This window comes from Dipodomys ordii, unplaced genomic scaffold, assembly GCF_000151885.1.
Source record: "Dipodomys ordii isolate 6190 unplaced genomic scaffold, Dord_2.0 Scaffold102, whole genome shotgun sequence".
Taxonomy (NCBI): Eukaryota; Metazoa; Chordata; class Mammalia; order Rodentia; family Heteromyidae; genus Dipodomys; species Dipodomys ordii.
Window position 1 is genome coordinate 4,619,618 of NW_012267318.1, and position 24,779 is coordinate 4,644,396.

Here is a 24,779-nt window from a genome sequence, read left to right on the forward strand (position 1 = left end):
GATTCCATAGTTCCTAAGAGCAAGCTTGCTCCAAATGTAGCTCTGTTGTACTCCAGGCTTTGGTAGTGATGCTGGGAATTTGTGCTTGTTTTTTTTTTTTTTTTTTTTCATTCTCCGGAATTCAAATCAAGGATTCAGTGAGATACTTTGCATTTGTCTTTGCTTTGTGGATTATATCTGCAGCACAAATGGTATACATAGACTTTTTTCCCCCCTTTGGTATAGAATTATTTTTGATTGGGAGCCCAAGCGTGGTGACTTTGCATTGCGGAATAATCTGAAAGTCAGAGATGAAGAGAAGTAGTAATACTAGTTTGTAGCAATGCAGTTGCTTAAAAGGGAGCAAATATGTTCTGTTCATTTTTTTCTCATTATAAGCAAAACTGTTAAATGTGAGAATGGACCCAAATTGTTAATATTAAAATGTTCCTTTTTTCACCCCCTTTCTAGCTTTTGCTTTGGTATCTGAAGATACAAAGAAAGAGGTCCAGCGGTCTCAGGTACTAATTCTAATGTTGTCATCTGTCCTCCCTTTGAATTCCTTTATTTTTGAGAGACTCTTGAAGGTTTCATCTTTCAGTAGTTAATGTGGGGCTAGGTGCTGGTGGTTCATGCTCATAATGCTAGCTGCTGTTGAGGCTGAGATCTAAGGATTGTGGTTCAAAGCCAGCCCAAACATGAAAGTCTAAGAGACTGATCTCCATTTAACTACAAAAAAGACAGAAGTAGAGGTGTGGTTCAAGTGGTAGAGCACTAGATTTGAGCATACAAACCCAGGTACAGCACCCAGGCCCTAAGTTCAAGCCTTTCAAGCCTTAGTACTAGTACCAGAATAATAACAACAAAATAATAAGTTAATGTGTATTTTTTCTGTTGTTTATATGAATTAACACCATATTGGTCAACATGGATTTTGAATCCCTATCAGAAACCTATATAGTTAACTTTAAAAGTATCTTTAATAGTTAAAGTAGATCCATGAGGGTGTAATAGTCCTTTTAACATAAAAAATGTTTTGATATGGAGGTAGACATTTTAGAAATACTTCTTGGTGTGCTAGTCATATATTTTTTTTTTGGTCACTGTGAAAAAGCACTTGATATAAACAACTTAAGGGAGAAAACTTTATTTTGGGTGACAGTTTCTGAGGCTTCAGCCCATCATGGCTGGAAGGTGTTGGCCCAGCAGAGCTGCTCACGTCATGGTTGCCAGGAAGGAGTGGCAGATAGAGGGAGAGGAAAGGCAGAAGGAGAGGGAAAAAAGGGAGGGAAAGGAAGTGGGACAGACAGAGAGGAGAGACACAGAAGAAGGGTGAAAGAGTTGGAGGGGAAGGAAGGCAAAGAGAGAAGAACAGAGAGAAGAAAAGAAAGAGAAGAGAAGGGAGGAGAGGGAAAGGAGAGAGGGAGGGATAGGGAGAGGTATAGAGAAAGGGAGAGAAGAGGGGGAGAAGGGAGAGAGACAGAGATACAGGGAGGGACGGGGTGGGGGGAAGGGAGGACAGAAACAGAAATAGAGACACAGAGAGAAAGAGGACCATGGGAGGAGGGAGAGGGAGAGAAGGAGGGGACCATGGGAGGAGGGAGGGGAAGAGACAGAGGTAGAAGAACAAGGACAGGGAGAGGGACAGAGAGGGAAGGAAAAAGATAGAAAGGGAGAGAGAAGGGTTGAGGCCTGTGCTCTCAGGCTTTCCCTTTTTCCCGCCTGTGGGGCGCAGCCCACGTGGATGGCAGGTTTTCTTCTTCTAGTCAGTCTTATGTGTGGTTTACCATTCTCCTAGGTACTTCCTCAGTCCAAACAAGTTGACAGGCAAGACTAGCCACCACATGCAGAGGTCACGGTTTTCTCCACCACATGCAGAGGTCACGGTTTTCTCCAGGCTTACCCTATGTAGCTCTCAGCTTGGTTTTCCCTACCTGTGAAAGGATTTTCTAGGTCAGAGGAGTCTCAAGGGTCCAGTTTCTGTGACCTTGTAGGTGGGCGACAGGAAGGCATGCTGGGGACCAGGTGGGAGACTCTGGTGCTGGCCATACTGCCAGATTCTTCTTCTGCTCAAGGCCTGGGAGGCAGGAGGAGCCAGGCAGTGTAATTTCAAATCTCAGAGCTTTTCATCATTATGTCCATGAACTAAACATATCCTTTTTTTTAAGTTTAAACTATTTGGGCTTTGCATGGGATCAGTGTAGCATGGGAGAGAGAGAAAAAGTATTCCAAAATATGACTTGCTCTTCTCATATTAACCAAGGCTCTATTGAGTTCTATAAATAGTGCAACAGTATTTCTTTTTTTTTGTACATTTTTCAATTAACATCAATTAATTGTACTGAGGGGGTTTCATTTTGACATGTCTGTATATGCATACAAAGAATCTTGATCAGACTCACCCCCTCCATCACTCTTCCTCTCCTCCCTTCCCAAACCAATCTCAACAAGTGCTATGGTTCCATTTTTACACATGGACATAAAGGATTTTGATTGAATTCCCTTTCTTTTACCCTCTCCATTTGACCTGCCCTCTCTCATTTGTATCTCTTATTCCAAACAAGGCCAATTCTTTTCTTTTTTGTCAGTACTGGAGCTTGAACTCAGGGCCTAAAGCTTGCTTGGCAGGTGTTCTACCACTGGAATCATATCTGCATCCCTGTTAAGGCCCTTTCTTTTCAAGATAGGATCATGTAAACTTTTCTGCCTATGTTAACCTCAAACCTCAGCCCTTCAGCTCTCATCCTTGAGCAGCTGGGAATATGGGCATGAGCCACTGATGCTGTCAAGACTCATTTATTAATAGAATGTTTCTTTTACAAACCGCGTTCTCTGCTCTGACTATATTATGAGATCCTTCCACAGAGGAAATGATAATAACAATTTCTTTTGATTTTAAGATTATGGCTAATAAAGCATTTTTGTGGATCTCATTTAATTTCATCTTATCAGTGTTGCTTAAGCAAAAGGGATATTCCAAGTTATGACAGAGAAAACTTAGACTTGGAAATGTTAAGTGATTTTTACCAAGGTCAAGGATTACTAAAAGATGAAGTTTAAATTTTTTGATTACTTACATATTCACCTTGTACTATTCTATTATTACGTCATTGAGCGTGTTTGGCAAGGCTGAGGATTACTGATGATGAATTTAAGATGCTGCCTAAGGGTTATTAACAGAATGCAAATTTTGCTTATTGAATTTAGGAATTATAGTATGAGCTTTCGCAGCCTGCTGTGTAGCTAAGATTACAGGTATGAGCCACCTGTGCCAGCTTTGTTCTTCTGTGTCTGTCTGTCTGTCTGTCTTGTCTGTCTGTCTGTCTTTCTCTCTCTCTCTCTTTTTATAGTTTTTGCTGATCCTGAGCTTGAACTCAGGGCCTGAGCTCTGACATCTGAGCTTCTTTTTGCTTAAGGCTAGTGCTCTACCACTGGAGCCACAGCAACACTGCCAGCTTCTTTGAGTAGTTTATTGGAGATAAGAGTCTCACGGACTTTCCTTCCCCTGGCACCTTGAACCACAATCCTCAGATCTCAGCCTCTTGAGTAGCTAAGATTATAGGCATGAGCCATCAGCACCTGGCTCTGTTATCTCTATTTTATACAGGAGAAATCAAGACCTGAGCTAATAAGTACCAGGGACAGAAATAAGAATGCAGAACTAGTTCACATCTGAGTGCACAGAGGAAAACACATCTGGATCAATGTATTTTGAATTGAGAAGGGTGGTAGTGACAGGAAGAGAAGATGGAATTCTGCTTCTTGTCTGAGATTTCACATCAGATTTTTCTGAGGGTGTTCTGTTCTTTTGTGTGTGTGTGTGTGTGTGTGTGACGAACTTGCACACTAAGCATTAGACATGTATATTGCAAGTATTCAAATCTCTCTTTGCTTAAAAAATGAATGTTGGTAACTCATGCCTGTAATTGCAGCTTCTCAGGAGGCTGAGACCAGAGAAATTGAGTTTTGAAACCTGCCTGAGCAGAAAGTCTGTGACACTCTCATCACCAAAAAACAGCCAAAAACTGAGAATGGAAGTGTGGCTTGAGTGTCAGAGTACCAGCCTTGAGTTTAAAAGCTTAAGTGAGAGTGAGAGGTCTTAAGTTCAAGCCCCAGTACTAGCACAAAAAACAAGCAAAACCCATGTGATGTGTGACTTAGCTGTGTCTTTTCCTATGGGCAAAGCTCTCTGGGGTAGTTGCATTCACAACAGATCTTTATCCTACCTGCACAGTAATTCATTTGATTTAAACAACCTTACCCACGAGCATTTTGATTAATATTGATAGTCTGTGTAAGAAGCTTGTCAGCAGAGACAATAAAACAGACCATGTGTTGTTTCTTTCAGAAAGAGCCAAGCCTAGTCACCAGGGAAGTGAAGACACAGTTTGAAATGTTCTATCCATTTCTTCATTTAGTCTCATTTTCTTTCTCAAAGATGAGATTACTCAAGACTGTTTTGGTTCCATATAAATTCACCTAATTCATCTCCTCTGTGGACATTTTATGTTTTACAGTTTACAAATGGAGTCATTTGAAATAGCTAAGCATTTTCTTTTCCTAGCTATTGTGTTAGCCAGTGTGAGCTTTTGTGCTTCCTAACAACTCGAATGAAACATGGTCTTGGTTGGTTTGCTTTGCTTCCCACGGAATCATGGTGAGCTCCTTGTAGTTCTTCATCTTTTAGCTAGTTGAGGTAGGTGTTCTTACTGCATCAGATGTTACTTTCAGCAGAGTGCCGTTGGGAAACCTAGGTGGACATTAGCCAGTATTATTGGAAAGGAGCATTGCAAAAGAGCATTTGTCATGGTTTTATGGCTACTGGCTGAAGTGCCCTGGGAAATCCTTTTAACTTTTGGACATTATTTTTTTGTGAAAGGAAGTGTTGGGTTTAGTGAAGTTTAATTTTTCCTCTTTTGAAAAAAAAAAACAAACCTTAGCTGTACTAGGATTTGAACTCAGAGCCTTGTGCTCTGTCACTTGAGCCATGTCCTTCTTTCTTTGCTTTTTGAATAGGGTCTCACTTTCATGCCCCAAACCGGAGTAGATCATGATTCTCCTATTTATGACAGGCATGTGCCCAGCTTTTATTGGTTGAGGTGGTATCTTGTGTTTGCACTGGCCTTGACTTGAGGTCCTCCTGATCTCAGGTATGAGCCACTTCATGTGGCCCCTAGTGTAGTTTTTGATACACATTCTATTTTTCTTTGAACCTTGGTTGGCAGCTGAATCTGTGGCCTTCTGAGAAGAAGAAAGCAGTTTGACTAAGGGGCAGGAAGTAGATAAATGTGGGAGCTAGCTGTGCCCTGGTACCAGGACAAGAGCAGCATGTGATGCATAGATGATTTCGTCCACTCATGCCACTTTATGGTGAGAACCTGGTTTGCGCTCAGTACATTCAGAGAAGTGGATTGAGCTATCTAGTCATTTTTAGTCAGTTCCTCTAAAACTTGCTTGTTTTAGCTGGGTTAAGTGAAGTGTCATTTGACCCTTAGCTATAATGCCTATGGGTTCTCCACTACAGAGTGGCATCTCTCTCTCTCTCTCTCTTTCTTTCTTGTGCTAGTGTTGTGTCTTGAACTGGGGCTTGAACTCAGGGTTTCCTTTGGGTTTTTGCTCAAGTAGTGCTCTACTACTTGAGTCACATCTCAACTTCTGTCTTTTGGTGGTTTCTTGGAGATAAGAATCTTACTGACTTTTCTGCCTAAGCTGTCTTCATCAAACCACAATCCTTAGAATATTGGTGTGAGCCTAGCTCAGCGATAATTCTAATAATGAGACAAAGTCATTTTATAAAATGCTACCCAAGGTAGTCACCTTAGGTGTGTTTAGCTCCTTTCTTCCTGTCAGTTATCATGTCCCTGTCCCTTTGTCATTTCTAGAGGATACATCTTTTTGTGGCTATATCTTGACTTTCAAGCTGCTCCCAATTTTGTTGGTAAAGCCTTCCAACTACATTTCTTATTATAGTCTGTGAAGGAAATTGAAGTATATTTGCCTCCATCCAATTGGCATAATTATAGCATGTGGCTGTTGAAATGGAAGAAGGAAATTAGACAACTCTATCGTAGTGTGGGGAGATCATGAACATGGTACGTTTAGTTGCAGCCATCTTGAACTTTGCTGGGATATCTTTTAGAGTTCACCTCAGAATCATACAGTGCCAGAATCAGATATTTCTGTACCCTCGTCCAGATTTCTGTGACTAGAGCTGGGCAGCTGTCAGGAGCTCTTTGCTCATGAGTTCTAGTGACCAAGTATGTTACTATAGTAGAATTACTGAGACAGAGTGACTTACAAAGAACTGAGAGTTCTTCATTTTCCTTCTTAATTTCTCCCTCCCTCCCTCCCTCCTTCCTCCCTCCCTTCCTCCTTCCCCCTCTCCTCCACACTGTGCCATGGTACCGAGCTGAACTTTATTTTATAACAAATTAACTCTTTTGATCACGAACCCATTCCCTCTATAACAACATGAGTACAAGTCATTACAGCTGAGCACTTGTATCTAAGGTTTTACCTTTCAGTACTATAGAATAGTGGGTAAAGTTTTCAACACATGCTGTTCAGAGCGTGCATTCAGACCACAGCAGCCACTATCATCTGAGCTCCATATCCCTGTGCAGGGCCCCAGGGCTGCTTCCCAGGAAGGAGAGATCATGGTGCTAATATTCTGAGTGACAGTATATCTGAGCTCAAAAGACAACTGAATTACTAAGACTAAATGATTCATACTTAGTTACTACTGCATACAGTAACTAAAAGAGTGCCTCATGAGTAAAACCTTCCAGCATTGAGACTGCCATGTTTGCAATGTTTTGGGGATGGTGGGGTTTTCAGAATCCATGAACATTATTTTACATAGGAAGATCTTCAGCACTGTTAAGTGACTGGTCCAAGATGAGATAAGAAAGATGCAGCCCCATCTTTGAGTTTCTGTTACAGTGTACAAGTATATCACTGCTGTCTCCCCCTTCCATTTAGGTCTGATTCCTTTAGAGAAAAGCATTTCCAGGTTTCCATCATTCAGTCTTCCCTCCAACTGTAAATACATAGCATATATACTTAGCTGTATTGCTACCTCTGTTATGTGATGAGACTTATCTTTATCTCTTTCATTTCAAATACAGGATTTGGAGAAAAGTACTAATGAAATTAAAAGGAAAAATGACATAGGTAAGTATTAATTTATTATTATTATTGTTGTTGTTGTTATAGCTCAGTCTGGGATGAACTTAGAGCCTCACACTTGCCCAGCTGGTGCTCTACCACTTGAGTTATGCCTCTGACTCTGCTTTTTTATCCTGTGGCTTGAACTCAGGGCTTGGGTTCTTTCCATTAGTTTGCATTAATATATATTTTTATTGTAAAGATACTGGACAGAGGGGTGACAGTTGCATAAGTAAGGTAATAAGTACATTTCCTATCGAGCATTGTTATCCCCTCCTTGGTTTTCCCCCTATTATCCCTTCCTTCCCCACCTCCCTAACTCCTCCTTTCCCTCCTCACCCCACACCCCCAAGTTGTAAAGTTCATTTTCAACATAGTGTGTTGCACATCTCATTGCTACAGTGGGTCAACTTGTGTTCTTGTTTCAGCATTTTGTTGTTTCCCTTCCCCTCCCCAAATTAGAAAAATATGTACAAGATGCAGGGCACTGGAATCAAATATGGTGAAAACAGGGGTTATACCATGGGGAAGAACATACAAAAAAATCACATAGTACATTATGAGTACATTAGAAACAACAGCAACAAAGATAAAAACCTCTGTGTCCCTTTCTTGGAGTTCATTTTGCTTGGCATCATCTTATATGGTCATATGTACATACCCTTTGACCTTTTCTGCTTGTCCTAGACATATACTAGATATTGCAAATAAGGGAAACCATGGGACCTGTTTCTTTGGGCCTGATTTACTTTACTTAATATAATTTTTTCCAAGTCTTTCCATTTCCTAACAAATGGGGCAGTGTCATTCTTTCTGAAGGAGGCATAGAATATATATATATATATATATATATATATATATGAGATATGTGTGTGTGTATATATATATACAGTATATACAGATACCACATTTTCTTTTTTGGGGGGGGTTTAGGAAGATAAATCTTTATATTAAATACATGGCTTTTTTATTGTGAAAACACTGTACAGATGGGTTACAATTACATAGGCAAGATAATGAGTACATTTCTTATCAAGCATTGTAGCCTCCTCCTTTGTTTCCCCTTCCCATCCCACATACCACATTTTCTTGATCCGTTTATCTACTGAGGGGCATCTGGGTTGGTTCCATATCTTAGGTATGATAAATAATGCTGCAATAAACATAGTTGTGCTGGTAGCTTTAGTGTGGTCTTGTTTGTGATCATTTGGGTAAATGCCCAAAAGTAGGATTGATGGGTCATAGGGGAGCTCTATGTGGAGTCTTTTGAGGAACCTCTATACTACTGTCCAAAGTGGTTGAACAAGTTTACACTCCCACCAACAATGCAGTAGGGATCCCTTTTGGCCACATCCCCTCCAGCATCTGTTGTTATTAGATTTCTTGATTCTAGCCATTCTAACGGGAGTGAGGTAGTATATCAATGTTGTTTTGATTTGCATTTCTTTTATGGCTAGAGAGGTTGAGCATTTTTGCATGTGTCTATTGGCCATTCTTATTTCCTCTTCAGAGAAGTCTTTCTTTAAGTCTTTAGCCCATGTATTAATCACGCAGTTGTTTCTTTGAGGATTTGTTGTTGGGGGATTTAATTTTTTGAGTTCTAAGTATATTTTAGATATGAGACCCTTGTCCGTTGTATGGCTAGTAAAGATCTTCTCCCAATCTCTGGGCTTTCTATTGATCTTGCTAGATATGTCCTTTGCCATGCAGAAGCTCTGCAATTTCATGCAATCCCATTTCCCCAACCTTTCTTTGATTTGTTGTGTTTCTGGGTCTCTATTAAAAAAATTTCAGACTGTGCCAAGGAGCCCTAGGGTTTCTCCTACTCCGTCCTGTAATGTTTTCAGGGTGTCTGCTTTGACTTCAAGGTCTTTGATCCATTTGGAGTTGATTCTGGTGCAGGATGATATATAAGGATCTAGCTTTAGTTTTCTACAGGTGTTTAACCAATTTTGCCAGCACCATTTACTGAAGAGGCTGTCTTTCTTCATTCTATTTTTTTAGCCTCTTTGTCAAAGATTAGGTGGCTATAGGTCTGTGGGTTCATTTCTGGGTCTTCAGTTCTATTCTGTTGATCCTCAGGTCTGTTCTTGTGCTAGTACCAAGCTGTTTTGATTACTATGGCTTTGTAGTAGAGTTTGAAATTTGGTATTGATATTCCTCCAGCGCTGTTCTTTCTGCTAAGGTTCATTTTTGCTTTTGGGGTCTTTTATTGTTCCATATGAATTTTTAGATTGCCTCTTCTATTTCCTTGAAGAATGAGGTTGGAATATTGATAGGTATCGCATTGAATTTGTAGATAGCCCTGGGAAGTATTGCCATTTTCATGATGTTGATCCTTCCAATCCAGGAGCATGGGAGGTTTATCCACTTTCTAAGTTCTGCTTTAGTTTCCTTTTTCAGGTTTTTAAAGTTTCCATCATAGAGGTCCTTCACTTCTTTGGTTAAGTTAATTCCTAGGTATTTTATTTTTGGTGGGGCTATTACAAAAGGAGTTGCTTTCCTGATTTCAGCCGCATTCTTCTCGTTATTGGCATACAGAAAAGCCATTAATAGTTGAGGGTTAATTTTATACCTTGCTACTTTGCCAAAATTTTGAATGAGCTCCAGTAATTTGGGAGTGGAGTACGTGGGATTCTTTAAATACAAGATCATGTCATCTACAAAGAAGGAGAGTTTTACTTCATCTTTCCCTATTTGGATTCCTTTTATGTTTGCATCTTGTCTTATTGCTGTAACTAGCCATTCTAATACTAAATTGAAGAGAAGTGGAGAGAGTTGACATCCTTGTCTTGTTCCTGAGTTTAGAGGAAATGGCTTTAAGTTTTCACCATTAAGTATAATGCTGGCTGTAGGTTTGTCATATACAGCCTTTATTGTATTGAGGAATGTTCCATGGATTCCTATTTTTTTCCAGAGCCGCATCATAAAGGGGTGTTGGATCTTGTCAAATGCTTTTTTCTGCCTCTATTGAGATAACTATGTGGTTCTTATCCTTGCTCTTGTTGATGTGATGAATTATATTAATTGATTTGCATATATTGAACCAGTTTGCATCCCTGAAATGAATCCTGTTTGATTGTGGTGTATGATTTTTTTGGATGAATTGTTGAAGTAGATTAGCCAAATTTTGTTGAAAAGTTTTACATCAGTGTTCATCAAAGAAATGGGCCTATAGCTCTCTTTCTTTGATGAGTCCCTGCATGGTTTTGGGATGAGGGTTATGATGGCTTCGTAGAAAGGGTACCGTAGTGAACTTTCTCTTCCAATTTCATTGAAGAGTTGGAGGAGTATTGGTGTGAGTTCTGCTTTGAAGGCCTTGTAGAATTCCTCTGTAAATCCATCTGGTCCTGGGCTTTTCTTAGCTTGGAGGTGTCTTATTGCTGTTTCTATTTCAATGCTTGATATGGGCCTGTTAAGATGGTTTAACTCATCTTGGTTTAGTTTCAGCATGTGGATACTTGTTAGGAAATTGTCCATTTCTTCCAGATTCTCAAACTTATTAGCATACAGGTTTGAGAAGTATTCCCTTATAATGTTCTGAATCTTGGTTGTTTCTGTGGTGATGCTTCCATTCTCATCTGAGTTTGTTTATTTGATAAAATTTGCTAAGGGTCAGTCAATTTTGTTATTTTTTTTCGAAAAACCAACTCGTTGTTTTGTTGATTCTTATGTTTTTTTGGATTCTAATTTGTTTAATTTTGATTTAATTTTAATTATTTGTTTCCATCTACTGGATTGGGGTTCATCTTGCTGCTCTTTTTCAAGGGGGTTCAGATCTCTTCAATTTGTTGAGAAACTCAGAGCTATAAACTTGCTTCCGAGTACTGCCTTTGCTGTGTTCCAGAGGAGCTGGTAATTTGTGTGTTCATTTTTATTGAATATCATGAACATTTGAATTTCCTTTCTGATCTGTTCCATGACCCCTGGTGATTCAACAGTGTGTTGTTTGGCCTCTATGTGTTACAGGACTTTCTTTGTTGGCTTCTGGTGTTGATTTCTAATTTTATTCCCTTATGGTCTGAGAGAACGCAGGGCATAACTTCAATGTTTCTGAATTTGGACAAGTTTGCTTTGTGACCTAAAATGTGGTCTCTTTTGGAAAATGTTCCGTGTGCTGCTGAGAAAAACGTGTATTCTGATGCTGCTGGGTGAAATATTCAGTAGATGTTTGTTAAATCTAGTTGATCTATGGATTTGTTTAGATCTGTGGTTTCTCTGTTGAGTTTTTGCTGAGTTGATCTATCTAGTGGGTATAGTGGTGTGTTAAAGTCCCCAACAATTAATGTCTTTGGATCTATGTGAGATTGGAGGGAAAGTAGTGTTTCTTGGATAAATTTGGGTGCTCTGTTGTTTGGTGAATAGATATTTAGAACTGTAATATCCTCCTAAGGAAAGATCCTTTAATTAGTATGTATTGACCTTCTTTATCTCTTATCACTAAGTTTAACTTGAAGTCTATGATATTAGGATTGCAACTCCCACCAGTTTATGGAGGCCATTTGCTTGGTAGATTTTTTTTTGGGGGGTCTGGTTGTGGGTCCTGAACTCTGGGCCTGGGTGCTGTCCCTCAGCTCTTGAGCTCAAGGCTAGCACTCTACCACTTGAGCCATAGCGCCACTTCTGGCTTTTTTCTTTTTGCTTATGTGGTGCTGAGGAATCGAACCCAGGGCCTCAGGCATTCAAGGCAAGCTCTCTACCACTGAGTCACCTTCCCAGCCCCTGCTTGGTAGATTTTATTATAGCCTTTTCAAATTATGTTTGTTTTTATGGGCAAGGTGTGACTCTTGAAGGCAGGAGGTAGAAGGATCTTGCTTTTTAATCCAAGTAGACAGTCTGTGTCGCTTAATTGGAGAATTAATTCCATTGATATTGAGAGTTAGGACTGAGAGGTGTTTGGTAGTTCCTGCCTTGTTATCCATCTTCTTGGGGGCTGGGACAACTGGGTTCTTATGGTTTTTGGGTTTTCAGTTTGGGTGCAGTTTCTTGGCCTTTATTGTGGTCTTATTGGTTTTCTATGTGTAGGACATCTTTAAGTGTCTTTTGTAGGGTTGGTTTGGTGGAGATATATTGTTTCAGTTTTTTTTGCTATGGAAAGTTTTTATTTGACCTTCAGTTATGGAGAGTTTAGCTGGGTACAGTATTCTTGGTAGATAGTTGTTTGTCTTTAGGGCATGGCATACATCATTCCAGGCTCTTAAAAATGTGGAGCACTTCATGAATTTGGGTGTCATCCTTGTGCAGATGCCATGCTAATCTCTTTATATCATTCCAGTTTTAGTATATGTGCTGCCAAAGGGGACACTGTGTGTTAATTTTTATGGGCACTGATGGGTCTCCTTGTAACACATGGTATTAACTGAATTAATGACCAGAGTCTGGAATGTGAACTTGAATTTATCTAGTGTAAGTACCCTTGGAGAAAGACATTTATGTTCTTATAATTACACATACAAATCTTGGTGGTACCTAACTTAGTATCAGTTCATCTGGAACAGAACCCAGGTAATTTCTTTGTCCCAGATCTTCATATGGTCCTACAGGACCAGGAAGCTACTGAAGCGCTGTGACATAGTCATAGTCACCGTGTCACCAGAGGAATTGGTACGGCAGCTGTGAGCTCACAGGGCTCAGGATCTTGTCACAGCTTCCATGGACAGTCATTTTTTTTCCGTTTTTCTTCTTGAGCTCATTGCCTAATTGATGGACTCAGTGTATAATTACTCTGGGCAAGTTAGACAGAATGGGAACGCTTTTCTTGTGTGTGTCTGTGCATCTCTATGCTTTAGCTCTAGATCAGAGGGCTGCTTCTTCTTCACCCTTTATCAGAAGGACTTGTGGACTTGTGTTGATTTCTTAGCAGCACACAAACACAGTGGAATCCCTTCTAGCTTACTTATGATCAAGATTAGCATTATAGGATGGTGTGTTCTCATTCTTAGCTACCAAGGAGACAGGGAAGTTTTGTGTTTTGTTTTGTTTTTGTTTTTTTCCCCCCTTTTTCCTTGTGCTGATATCAACGGCTTGAATTCCAGGCCTGGGCCTTGTCCCTTAACTTTTTCACTCAAGGCTGGTACTCTGCCACTTGAACTTTCGGCTTTTTACTGGGTAATTAGCACTAAGAGTCCCATGGACTTCCCCACTTGGGATGCCTTTGATTCTTAGATCTCAGCCTCCTGAGGAGCTAGGATTGCAGACATGAGTTGGTGTGCCTGGCTTTTTTTTTTTTTTAACATTTAGAGAGGAATAGTTTCTCTTCTAGGCATCCTTTTCTAACTTTTCCCTTACCTCGGTTGCCTTCTACGATTGATTTATATGGTTATTTTTGGCCACTAAGTTCTGTCTTAGCCTTTAGTCTATGGGATTTATCGACTATCTGGATCTATTCATGTAGTACTAGTTAATTTTTACATGTAGTAGTTAATTGGCACATGTTAATCAATTGTCATTGCTGTATAGTATTCTGATTCATGTGTCTGAGTAATTAACAGGAATTACATTTATAGGTCATTGGGAAGGTGCATCTTCAACTTTGTGAAATTTCAAAAAACTGCCCCCGTGAAGGATATTTACTCCATTCTTCACAGAAAGAAATCTTTATAATTCCTCTTTTGATATGTCTGTTTATATTAATGTTTTAGATGTTAGATGAAAAATAGCATTTCAGCTGAACCATAAGATACCCTTTTAAGCCTTATTCGTGGCCAAGAAGCCAATTTAAAATACAGGTGGATATATAGAGTGTTCTCATTTACATAGAGTCCTAAAGGAGAGGAATTAGGTCATATTCAGTAGACTGCTCAGCGTTTCCTTTTAAATTTTTTATTGCGTTTTAACCAAAGTGTATTTCAGGTTATTTTTAGGATCTAGATGGCTCACTGTGGTGCTATCTGTTGTATGCATATTTGAGTGAATCAGTAAATGAGTAGAATTATAGAACCAAGCATAAAAACAACTAAGTGTAGTGAAAGGTTTGGGCGGAATGGGGGGTGGGGAACGGACGGGGACGATCCCTGCATGTGTCCGTAGTAAACCTGACGGGAGTCCACACTCCATGTGACACATACTTTCTGCCCTGCTTACACTGTTGTCTGGTGGATGGGTACTGTGGCCTTAGCTCTTTCTGTTTCTTTATTACCAATTCAGAGTTCAGGAGGGCCTAGTGTACTTCTCCACTGTGTCACCTGAAAAATTAACTAGTACAATGCAAATGGATCCAGATACTGTTGATGAGTCCCATAGATATAATACAAAGACAAAACCAAGTTGCCTCTGATGGCAAGATTTCTGTTTTTTGTTTTGTTTTATTTTGTTTTGTTTTTCCAGCAGACAGAGGAAGACATACTAGGGTTTCTTTCCTGCTGGCCAGTGTAAAAAGCTGGCTGTCTTAAAGTGTGTTTGTTGGCTGGCAGATACTGCTAGCATTTGTTATGGATGGTTTTTGTGCACTTCTGGTCAGGGTCTTACTGCTGAGGAATTGTTGCTGCCAGTTACCTAGAGATAATACTTAATCCTGACTAGGTACCTCATGGAATAGTATCAGTATGATTGAGTTATTTATGTTCACATTCTTGTAAAATCTTGGGACAACTGCAGTCATCATGTTACTAGAAAGAGCCATCCAGCCAGGTACTAGTGGTTTACACCGGTAGACCTAGCTAATGGAGGAGGCTGAAATCTGAGGATCATAGTTTAAAGCTAGCGTGGGCAGAAAAGTCTGTGAGACTCTATCTCCCATTGACTAGCAAAAAGCCAGCAGTGGAGCAGTGGCTCAGGTGGTAGAGCACTAGCCTTGAGAGAAATCTAAGCAAGAGTGAGAGACTCTGAGTTCAAATCCCATCACCACCTCCCCCACGGCCATCCAGAAGAGTTTTGAAAATTTTGTCTGCTAGAGCTGTTTTAGTTTGGATCTGAAATCTCCAAAGGCCCATGTGTTAAGTGCTTAATCTTGTGGCACTGTTGGGAGGTGGTGGAACCTTTAAAAGATGGGGCTTAGGAGTAGGAAGTTAGGTCACTGGGGACATGCCCTAGAAGGGAATATTGGGACCCCTAGCCCTTTCCCCTCTCTCCCCCGCCTCTCTGTTTCTGAGCCATCATGATTCATTGCCTTACCAGGCCCAAAGTAGCAGGACCAAGTGATCATGGGCCCAAACCTCCCAAACTGTGAGCCAACATAGACCTTTTCTCCTTATAAGTTGATTATTTCAGATAATTTGTTACCATAAAAGAAAGTTAACCAACATTAGTTTGCATAACAAGAGTTCCACAGACTGTGGCTTGATCAACAGAAATATATTTTCTCATGTTTCTTTACTTGAACTGATCATAGCCAAATGACTGAGATATGATATCTCATAGTTCTGGAAAAGCTGTAAGTTCAAGATCAAAGTATTTTCAGGGCTCACTGAGAGTTCAGAGGGAGAATCAGACCTTCCCCCTGTGTTTTTACATCATCTTCCCTCTACATGTCTCTCTATCCAGTTCTTCCTTTTTATATGCACACTGGTAATCCTGGATTAGAACCCAAGGTCATAATCTCATTTTAACTTACAAAATTAGACCTATGTAATGGTGCAATTTCAAAGTAAGATCAAGTAAGATCGTATACTTAAGTACCAACAGCTCTCTAGAGCTTTAATACATACATTTGATTTTTTTGGGGGAGTGGGGGAACACAATTTATCCCATTAACAGCACAGCGTAGGATTATTTGTCAGAATTATTAGAAGATGGCGAACGAGCTGGGGATTTCCTGCCACTTTGGGAGTTCAGTGTTCTAGACCTTTCCCTGCTTTGGCACATAGCTTTTTATAGCTACAGGAACTCAGTCACAGTGTAACACTTTGGACATGCTCTAGCCTGGCATGCTCACTTCCTGCCTGACTTCTCAGAACAAGTTCCAGAAATAAAGGAAGAAAAATAGATGACAGTGTCTCCAGAATTATGGATAAGTAGATGTCTCCTGGAGAGTTGATTGGCTGCAGGCTTTCCTTTTAACTGTTGTTTCCCCCATTATTTTCAACTTTATTTCAATCATCATTAAAAACTGAGAACTTTTTTTTTTTAGATTTAAAAGAAATTGTGTTTGTCATCCAGAGTCAAAGTAATTCTTATCATGCGAAGAGAGCAGAGAAATTGAGAAAAAGCATCTTAAAGCAGGCTGCCAATCTCACACAGGTATGTAGAAATGGCTTGGGGTATCTGCTGATTATGAAGTTTGTGATACATTTCTGTTTCCTAGACCAAGTTTGTAGAAAATCAGTTTTATTTAGCTGGGAATAACTCTTCTGATTCATTTTGCTTGTTTAATGTTGACTATATATGGTTGACATTGCTCTGGTTAATTCCTGGTGCTCAATGCTTCATTTTCTAAATTATTATATGTATATGTGTATTTGCGTTTTTAATTCTAAATTATTATATGTATATGTGTATTTGCGTTTTTAATTTAAGATGATTATGTACTTGTGTAGAATTGTGGTGGCTTTGTTATAATAAAAAAGAAGTAGAAGAACCAGATATGGTGGTGCAGGCTTGTACTCATAGCACTTGGGAGACTAAGAGGATTTGAAGTTCAAGACCATCCTAGGCTTTATAAGAGGCTATGTCTCAAAAATATGTAAGTAAAAAAGTGGAAGAAATAGCTTTTTAAGGGAAAAGTTTAAACTAATAGAAGTAATTAATATTCAAATTTTTTGTAGCAAGTTCTAAGGCAATTTTTATGTTGAAATATCATTTTCATTAATCTCACTGTGCAATGATTCCTCTCTGAGTTTCTTAATCTGTTTTTTAATTAGATGTCATTAATTTAATTTAGGATTTGATTTATAATGTAATATCCCAGAAGGATGGTATAGAGAAAAAAATCTATGCATACAGGTGCATTTTAATGACACTTAAAATAGGGTATGAGCTACATCTGAAGTTGGTCTGAATAATGCTGTAGGCTTGAAGTGAAGGAAGATCTACTTCCTTGTCTCTCTTCCTCTTCTCTCCCCTCCCCCCTCTTCCCCTCTGCCACTCTTCTCTTCTTCTTCTTTTCCACTCTTCTTTTCTCCTCTCTCTCCTCCACCCTTATTCTTTCTTTTCCCTTCTTGCTACCCCTTTCCTCCCCTCTTTCCTCTCTCTCTCTTTTCTTTATTTGAGGCAGGGTCTCATTATGTAGCCTAGGCCAGTCTTGAACTCAAGATCCTCTTGCCTTCTTGGCTTCTGAGTTGGGAGTTAGGTTTGAGTTACCCTGCCCAGGCAGGATCTATGTTGTTGTTAAGCATTCTTTCTATTTTCAGGGGATATGTATTAGGACTGTCTCAGTAGAAGCCTGAATTTTATAACTATGTTTTTCCTATGCATACATATCCATGATAATGTTTAAGTTATAAATTATGATTAAGAGATTAATAACAATGACTAATTATAGTCATGTTTTATAGTAAAATTAGCTGCCCTGACTCCTTCTTTGGTATTTGGGGGCCATTATTAGTAAAGTCAGAGTTACTTAAACACAAGTCCTGAAGGACAACACTTGATCCATTAAGGATGTTGGATATTGATGCAGGTTATATGATGTAACTTCATGGGTGAGTAGCATATGCAGAAAGCATGTGCTGGATAGGGTGGTCACTAATGTCCTGGGCAGGACAGAGCAAGACAGCACAGGATTTCATCATACCATTCAGAATAGTGCACATTTTATATAAATTATTTATGAAATATTCCATTAAATACTTTCAAATTACAGTTGATTTTGGGTAACTGGAGATCATAAGTACTGTTGGTACTTTGTTTAGCTAATTTAATAAGCTTTCTTCCTGAACTCTGCACTAAATTCTATAGCTTCAAGACAGACTGCTCATTTTTAATAAAGTCTGTTTCTCATTTCTTTTGGGAGATTTGTGTGTGTGTGTGTGTGTGTGTGTGTGTGTGTGTGTGTCTTGGTTCTTGAACTCAGGGCCTGGGCACTTTCCCTGAGCTTTTGTGCTCAAGGCTAGAGATCATTTTGAGCCACAGCTCCATGTTAGCATTTTTTTTTAGTAGTTAGAGATAAGGGCCTCAGGGGCCTTTTTTGCTCAGGCTGGCTTTGAACTGCCGTCCTCAGATCCCAGCCTCCCAAGTAGCTAGGATTACAGGCGTGAACCACTGATACCCGGCTAGGAGATAACTTTCTGACAAGAGATGTGTGTAGTTGACAGTTTGGTTTCTTTTTGCTGGTAGGGTAGGAAAATAAAGGGTCAGAAACATCAATGGAAATAAGCAGCATTAGTGATTTTTGAGGTTAGACATCGTAAGGTTTACTGTATTTCATCTGTTTTTTGTTGTTGTTGTTTTGTTTTATTTACTTGTGCTGGTACTCAGGACCAGTGATCTTTCCTTTAGCCTTGTTTCTGCTCAAGATTGGTGTTGTACCACTTAAGCCATAGCTCCATTTCTAGCTTTTTGGTGGTAAATTGGGAATAAGAGTCTTGAGTACTTTTCCTCCCCAGGCTGGCTTTGAATCATGATCTAAAGATCCCAGTCTCTTGAGTAGCTAAGATTACAGGCATGACCCACTAATACCCAGAATGAGTCTTTTTTATTTCTCTTATGTGCGCGTGCGCGCACACACACACACACACACACACACACACACACACACACACACACACGTGTGCATGCCCATCCATACTCTGAATTTTATCCCAAGTTCTCTGAAGGCACATGCAGCTTTCTGTGTTTCCATAGTACCTTACACATAGTGGATATTCATCATAGCACATTTGGATTCGGGGCATTTAACAACATGAAAACTGAAGTAAATTATTTTATCTGCTTTATTTTTGTTGATTCTTAAGTTGATAATAGCCAGTTCTTACCCTATTAAATATAACAGCTTCTCAGTGAAGCCATGGTTTATGGACAAAACATAGAAAAGTAATGTATGAGAATCAACACTAGGGAAATATGATCTCATGATTAAATTGATCTTTGAGAGACAATGTAGAAAAGAACCAAACAATTCCCTTGGCTGCTTTAACACAGACAACAATAGCTCAAGGATGGTGTAAAGTTTTATTTCCCTTTGGTCAACATCCAGTTAGTTGGTGGGTGGGCAAGGGCTAGGCAACTCTGCTCCAGCCTCTTGTCTCATTATATAGGTGGGGTGTCTTACTTGTGTGGTAGAAGATGACCTACACTCTGCATCTCAGAGTATGGAGCACAAGAAGCTTTATTGTAAGGTTGTGACATTAAAGTTTTGTATGTCGTGTCCTTTATGTGCCCTTGTCCGGAACATAATCAAGTGGGCACATCTAATGTAATGTGTAATGGAAATGTAATGTCTCCTGGGGTGGCCTTGGGTCTAGCCAGAATTCAATAGGTTCTAATCACTAAAAGGAAAATCCATTTGAAGTATTGACCTTGGGGGCACAAACTGATGTCCCTGTCAAAGTCAGGATTTAGTTTGTACATCAAGGACTCACATAGTGTGTAGAAGAATGTATCTGAGCCTCTCATTCATTCATTCATCCATCCATCCATTCATCATGTAATATTTACTTACTGTGGGTAATATTGTACATGCAAAGATCAGCAAGACATAGCCCACAAAAGGAGAGACAAATGAAAAGGACAGGACTCAGACCTGTCGCGAGGAAACTTGTTGTTTTTTGTTCTTTGTTCTTTGTTGTTGTTGTTAATGTACTATGTGAGTTCTTGTTTCTTTTGTATTTTTTCCCCTATGGTTTATACCCTTTTGTCATTGTATTTCATTTTGGTCCCCTGTGTATTGTATCTGAATCTGAATTAGGGAAGGGAAGGGGAACAACAAAATGGTGAGACAAAGGAACAAAGGGGGAACCAATGCACCAAGATACAAGATAATAGGTTGGAAATGATCTGTATAACTGGGTGGTGGGGGGGTGGGGGCAATGGGAGAAAAATGAGGGAGGGGATAGCAAGAAATGTACTCACTACTTATGTAACTGTAACCCCTCTGTACATCACCTTGACAATAACATTTTTTTTTAATTAAAAAAAAGGCACTTTGAAAGACAGGTGAGAGTACAGTGGTAGAATGGAGCCCAAGTCTAGGAGGGGATATGGTGCTCTGGGAGGGATTTCTGCATACTAGGCACCCATTAGGTAAGTTGAGGCTGGTAGAAGGGAGATCATCCTAGGGAGAAGGACAGTGGGTTATGGCAGCCAGGTGAGAGGCAGGGACTTGTGGGAAGACAGCCAGCAGGGAAAGGTAGGTAGAGACAGAGTACAGAGGAAGTGTATGTCCTCTGGGGAGCCAGGGCTTTCTTGGGGCTTCTCAGAGGCCATGCTGACAATTATCAACAGTTATCTCATCAATATACCAGCTGGACCCTGGAAGTACATGCAGGTATGACCAGTCACTGTTGGCAGCTAATGGTGGCCCCTGCTTGATGCTTATTGCTATAGATACCTACTGGGACTGGCATTTTAGAGTCAGCCCCCATTTTAGAATCAGTTATGGGAGGACCACATCAAGACAAGGGCCAGGGCCCTTGCTTCATTCTGGGGGTGTGGTATGTGGATGGACTTCTCCTATCAGTAGCAGACAATAGTGGGCCCTCCCCACGAGCAGTGGAGAAGCCCTAGATAAAGCCAGGGGAGGTGTGGAGGGAATGTGGGACCGAAGTGCCATGATCTGGATGTGGGATAAAGCAGGAAGCCCCCCCACCCCAGCCGAGACTTAGCAGAGGTGTTGTGACTAGGTGAGTCTGAGGACATTTACGATACAACTGACTTCAGGTTCTTCCAAGTCTTACCTGGGTGGCCATGCCAGCAGCTGGAAGCTGGGTATTTGTTTGAAACTCAGGAGGAAGGTTTGGAAAGACCATGCATCTGAGTATTAGAAGCACATGGGTGGTAACCCAGAAATTTACAGTGCTGTTTCCTGAGATTGCAGAGGTCTGGGATGACCGGGGGCCCGGAGTCAAGGAAGCCCTCTGGGGAGTCTGAGGGCTAGAGGGAGGTAGAAGAAAGACGGGTGGCTTGTGATGCTAGAAACACCAGGAACAACGTTACCTGACATGAGCAGTTCTGGGTTGCTCTTCAGAACCCTGTGAGAGTCCCTGACAGGACCCTCTGCTGCCATTTCTGCCCTACATCCACCCCCACAAGCCTCCCACTGGGGATTTGGGGAAGCTGGTTTTTGTTACTGTCATTTATCTTTTAAGTTTGATTTTTGTATTGTGGTTAAAAGGACCCGACTTGGAACTTAACATCTTAAGCCAAGTGTTGGTGGCTCATGCCTCTGATCCTACCTACTCAGGAGACTGAGATCGGAGGATTGCAGTTCAAAGCCAGGGAGGAAAGTCCATGAGACTCATATATTCAACTCACCACCAAAAAGCCAAAAGTGGAGCTGTGACTCAAGTAGTAGAGCACTATCCATGAGAGAAAAAAAACTAAGGGACAGCACCCAGGCCCTAAGTTTAAGCCCCAGTATGGGTACCAAAACAAAAAGAAAACAAAACTTAATATCTTAAGTGCACAGCTCATTAGTGTTAAGCATATCATATTAGCAATATATCTCCAGCACTTTCTCATCCTGAAAAATAGAAAGTCTCACAAAAAGCAGCTTCTCATTCCCCACACCCTGCAGCAACCACCATTGCACAGTCTGATAGTTGAAGGCTTCTTTTGTGACTGCTTCACGTTGCGTCAAGATTCAAATATTCAAAGTATCTTTTTAAAAAAATTAAATATTAATCACTGATATACAGTGAGCTTTATCCTGCTATATATCTGTCCCATCCTTAGATGCCAGAGGGAGACAGAAACTATCTCCTGCTTCCCTTTAAATACCCACTCCCTGCCTCTGTGTGAAGAATGACCCCTGCTATTAGAAACTATGTTTCCATTGATGTGTTTTTCATAGCTCTTAAAGCTTAGAGAGTAGTTATATTCTTGTAAGTGTTTAACTTTTCTAGTACTTTATTTTGTGTCTGAATTTAGCTTTAGTATGTTTACCCTTATTTTTATGGTCTTTTATTTATATTTAGAATAGCAGATTGGTATATTTGCAGTTTACAACTCAGACGACCTGTTGAATTAGGGGACTTAAACTGCCACTAGGTGGCAGTATTGTTTTTACATTAAAAGATGTAATTAGGTGATGTCATTAAGTAGCAGCACTCCTTCCTGCCCCTCCTTCCCCCCCCCCCCACCTCTCTGCAGCATTTAATTTCTGTGATGGTAAATAGAATCTAGGCTAAAGTGATAAGAGGACCTCCTAATTATAAAACAGTATTCTTGTTATTCTTTGTTCAGATGGAAGTCAGCTGTGAGAACCGAAGTAGCTGTGGATACTATTAGCTCTTGGATTTAATGTCCTGACAAAGACTCAGTTGTCTGCTTGCCTTAGGTAGTCTCTATTTAGATGAACAAGTCTCCTGCCAGTTGGAATGGTCAGCAAGATTTTTATAATTTGCAACTGTATTTGATACTGGCTCATTTTTCTCTTTTTTTAAATCTTAGTATAGAGGTAATGTATAGAGGGGCTACAGTTACATAAGTAAGGTACTGAGTACATTTTTTTCTCCCGTTTTCCTCTTTATAGACCTTTTATCTTATATGTATATATATATATGTATATATATGTATATATATAAAATTCCAATTTGGGTTATTCCATGAATATAACACTTTAGAGATCTGCCAGTTGTTGACAGCTTCCATTGGGTCTGTAGACAGTTCTTGAGGGTTGGGGCAGTGATGAACACTCTGCCCTGGAACTCCATGAGGTTTGAGAATGAAGATCAGTTATGTGAATGTCCCAAGCAGTGTGGGTGATGGACAGAGGCAGTGGAGGGGAGGGGGAAGAGGAGAGGAGAAAAAGGGAAGAGGAGAGGAGAGAGGAAGGAGAGGCAGGGTGACCTCTTAGTTGAAATCTAACTGGGACTTGTTTCAAGAAATTGACCTACTCTTGGGAAAGTGGTCGGCCCAGTTCACCATGGAAGCTTAGATTGAGGAAGAGCAGCAGAAGCTGTTAGGGTTCCCCAACATGGTAGAGGACATATGAGTTCTCCAAGTAGGGGTTCAGGGCCAAGGAGGAGCAGTGTGCATTTTATCTTCAGTGGTTGCAGTATCTTTGGCCTTCCTGTCACTTGAGACCTGGAGAAGGAAGCCTTCAGGTTGAAGTTTGGTTATATTTTTCCCCTTCTGAGCATTCACAAAAGCTGCTTGGTGAGGGAAGAATCAGAAGTTAATCATTATCATTGGAATATTTATCTAATAGCTCAACATACCCATTCCTCCCACAGTACCAGATGTTGAGAGCTGCTGTTTACTTATTCATTACCCCTGTCAGATTGCACTCGACTATAGAGTTTGCCATTATCTTGCCCATGTGATTGTAACCCCTCTGTACAGTATTTTCACAATAAACAACCACAAAGATGCAAACGTTTAATGGGTTCTGTGATTATGCATCTGTTTCTAGCTATTCTCTGCTTTGGCAAGTCATTACCAGAGCCTGGTTCACCTCTAGGTGCTTAAATGTGGTGTTATTAAGCACACAAACATTTTTCATAATTACAATTGAATAAAACACAGGAGCATAAAGCAACTCTCTAGGAGAGATTAAATCCTTACTTGGAGTTGTTGCCAGAGGAGTGAAACTGGCTTCCTTGTTTCTAGAACATTCTGGGTCATTGTAAGTTGTCATTTTGTCATTTCTAGTTTTAAGGCTTATAATGCAATTTATAGTCATACTGGTTTATAGTTGCATCTTTTTTACTAATCATTCAATTAGCAGACTTTACCAAGTATTCTTCTGTGTGCACAGTACTGGTCTAGAATGCTCTGGTACAAATGGGATAGAAAGGAATTAAGAAAGGACATCGTAGTTTGCTGAGTTACTTCTGAGACAGATGGTGACTACCAGATAACTGTTTAGGTTGAAAATACAAGTATAGAATAAAGTTAGTCAAGTATCTATGGATCTAATATTAGTCTGGCTTGTGTAGTTATATTAGGCATATTTTTGTTACCAGTACTAGGACTTGAATTTGAGGTCTTCTGTTCTTGCTTAGCTTTTTTCCACTCAAGACTGACACTCTATCACTTAAGCTGCACCTCAGCTTATGGTGTTTTGCTGGTTAATTGGAGATCAGTGTCTCATGGACTTTTCCAGCCCAGGCTGGTTTTGAACTGTGATCCTCAGATCTGAGCCTCCTTAGTAGGTAAGATAAAAGACATGAGCCACCGCCATCTGGCTTATATTAGGCACTTTTGTCCATATATAGGGATCTTGAGAATCAGGATACCCATTTCAAATTCAAAAGCTATCTACTTTGTAAAAAAATATGAATTCATATCTTGCTGATTGTACCTGTGACACCAGAGCAGCTAAGGGAAGACTGTGAAACCTGTTAGGGAAGAGAGGAAACAGTTTAGCTGGAGGATGTATGTTTAGAACCTGTGTAATTCTGGAACATGAAGTCACGAGTTGCCAAGAAGGTCTACTTTGCGGATGCCTAGCAGAGACAAATGCATGGAGGCAGCCATCTGTGCCAGAAAGTGTGAGTCGGTAGTGAACTAGCAATCCTGTCAGATTAGAATAGAGGAAAAGGAGGGCTGCATGATGAACACAAGCTTTCTACATGCAAGTCTGTTGATAGATGAAT

The 24,779-nt window shown here is 40.2% G+C and overlaps 1 protein-coding gene across 1 annotated transcript in view; it reads left to right on the top strand.

Moving 5' to 3' along the window:
• B3glct (beta 3-glucosyltransferase) overlaps positions 1-24,779 on the top strand; it is a 110,187-nt gene that overhangs the window by 11,124 nt on the left and 74,284 nt on the right. The window contains exons 2-4 of the mRNA XM_013027267.1: positions 451-500; positions 7,107-7,152; positions 16,214-16,323. Of these exons, the coding sequence (XP_012882721.1) occupies positions 451-500; positions 7,107-7,152; positions 16,214-16,323 (206 nt within the window). The remainder of the gene's footprint in view (positions 1-450; positions 501-7,106; positions 7,153-16,213; positions 16,324-24,779) is intronic.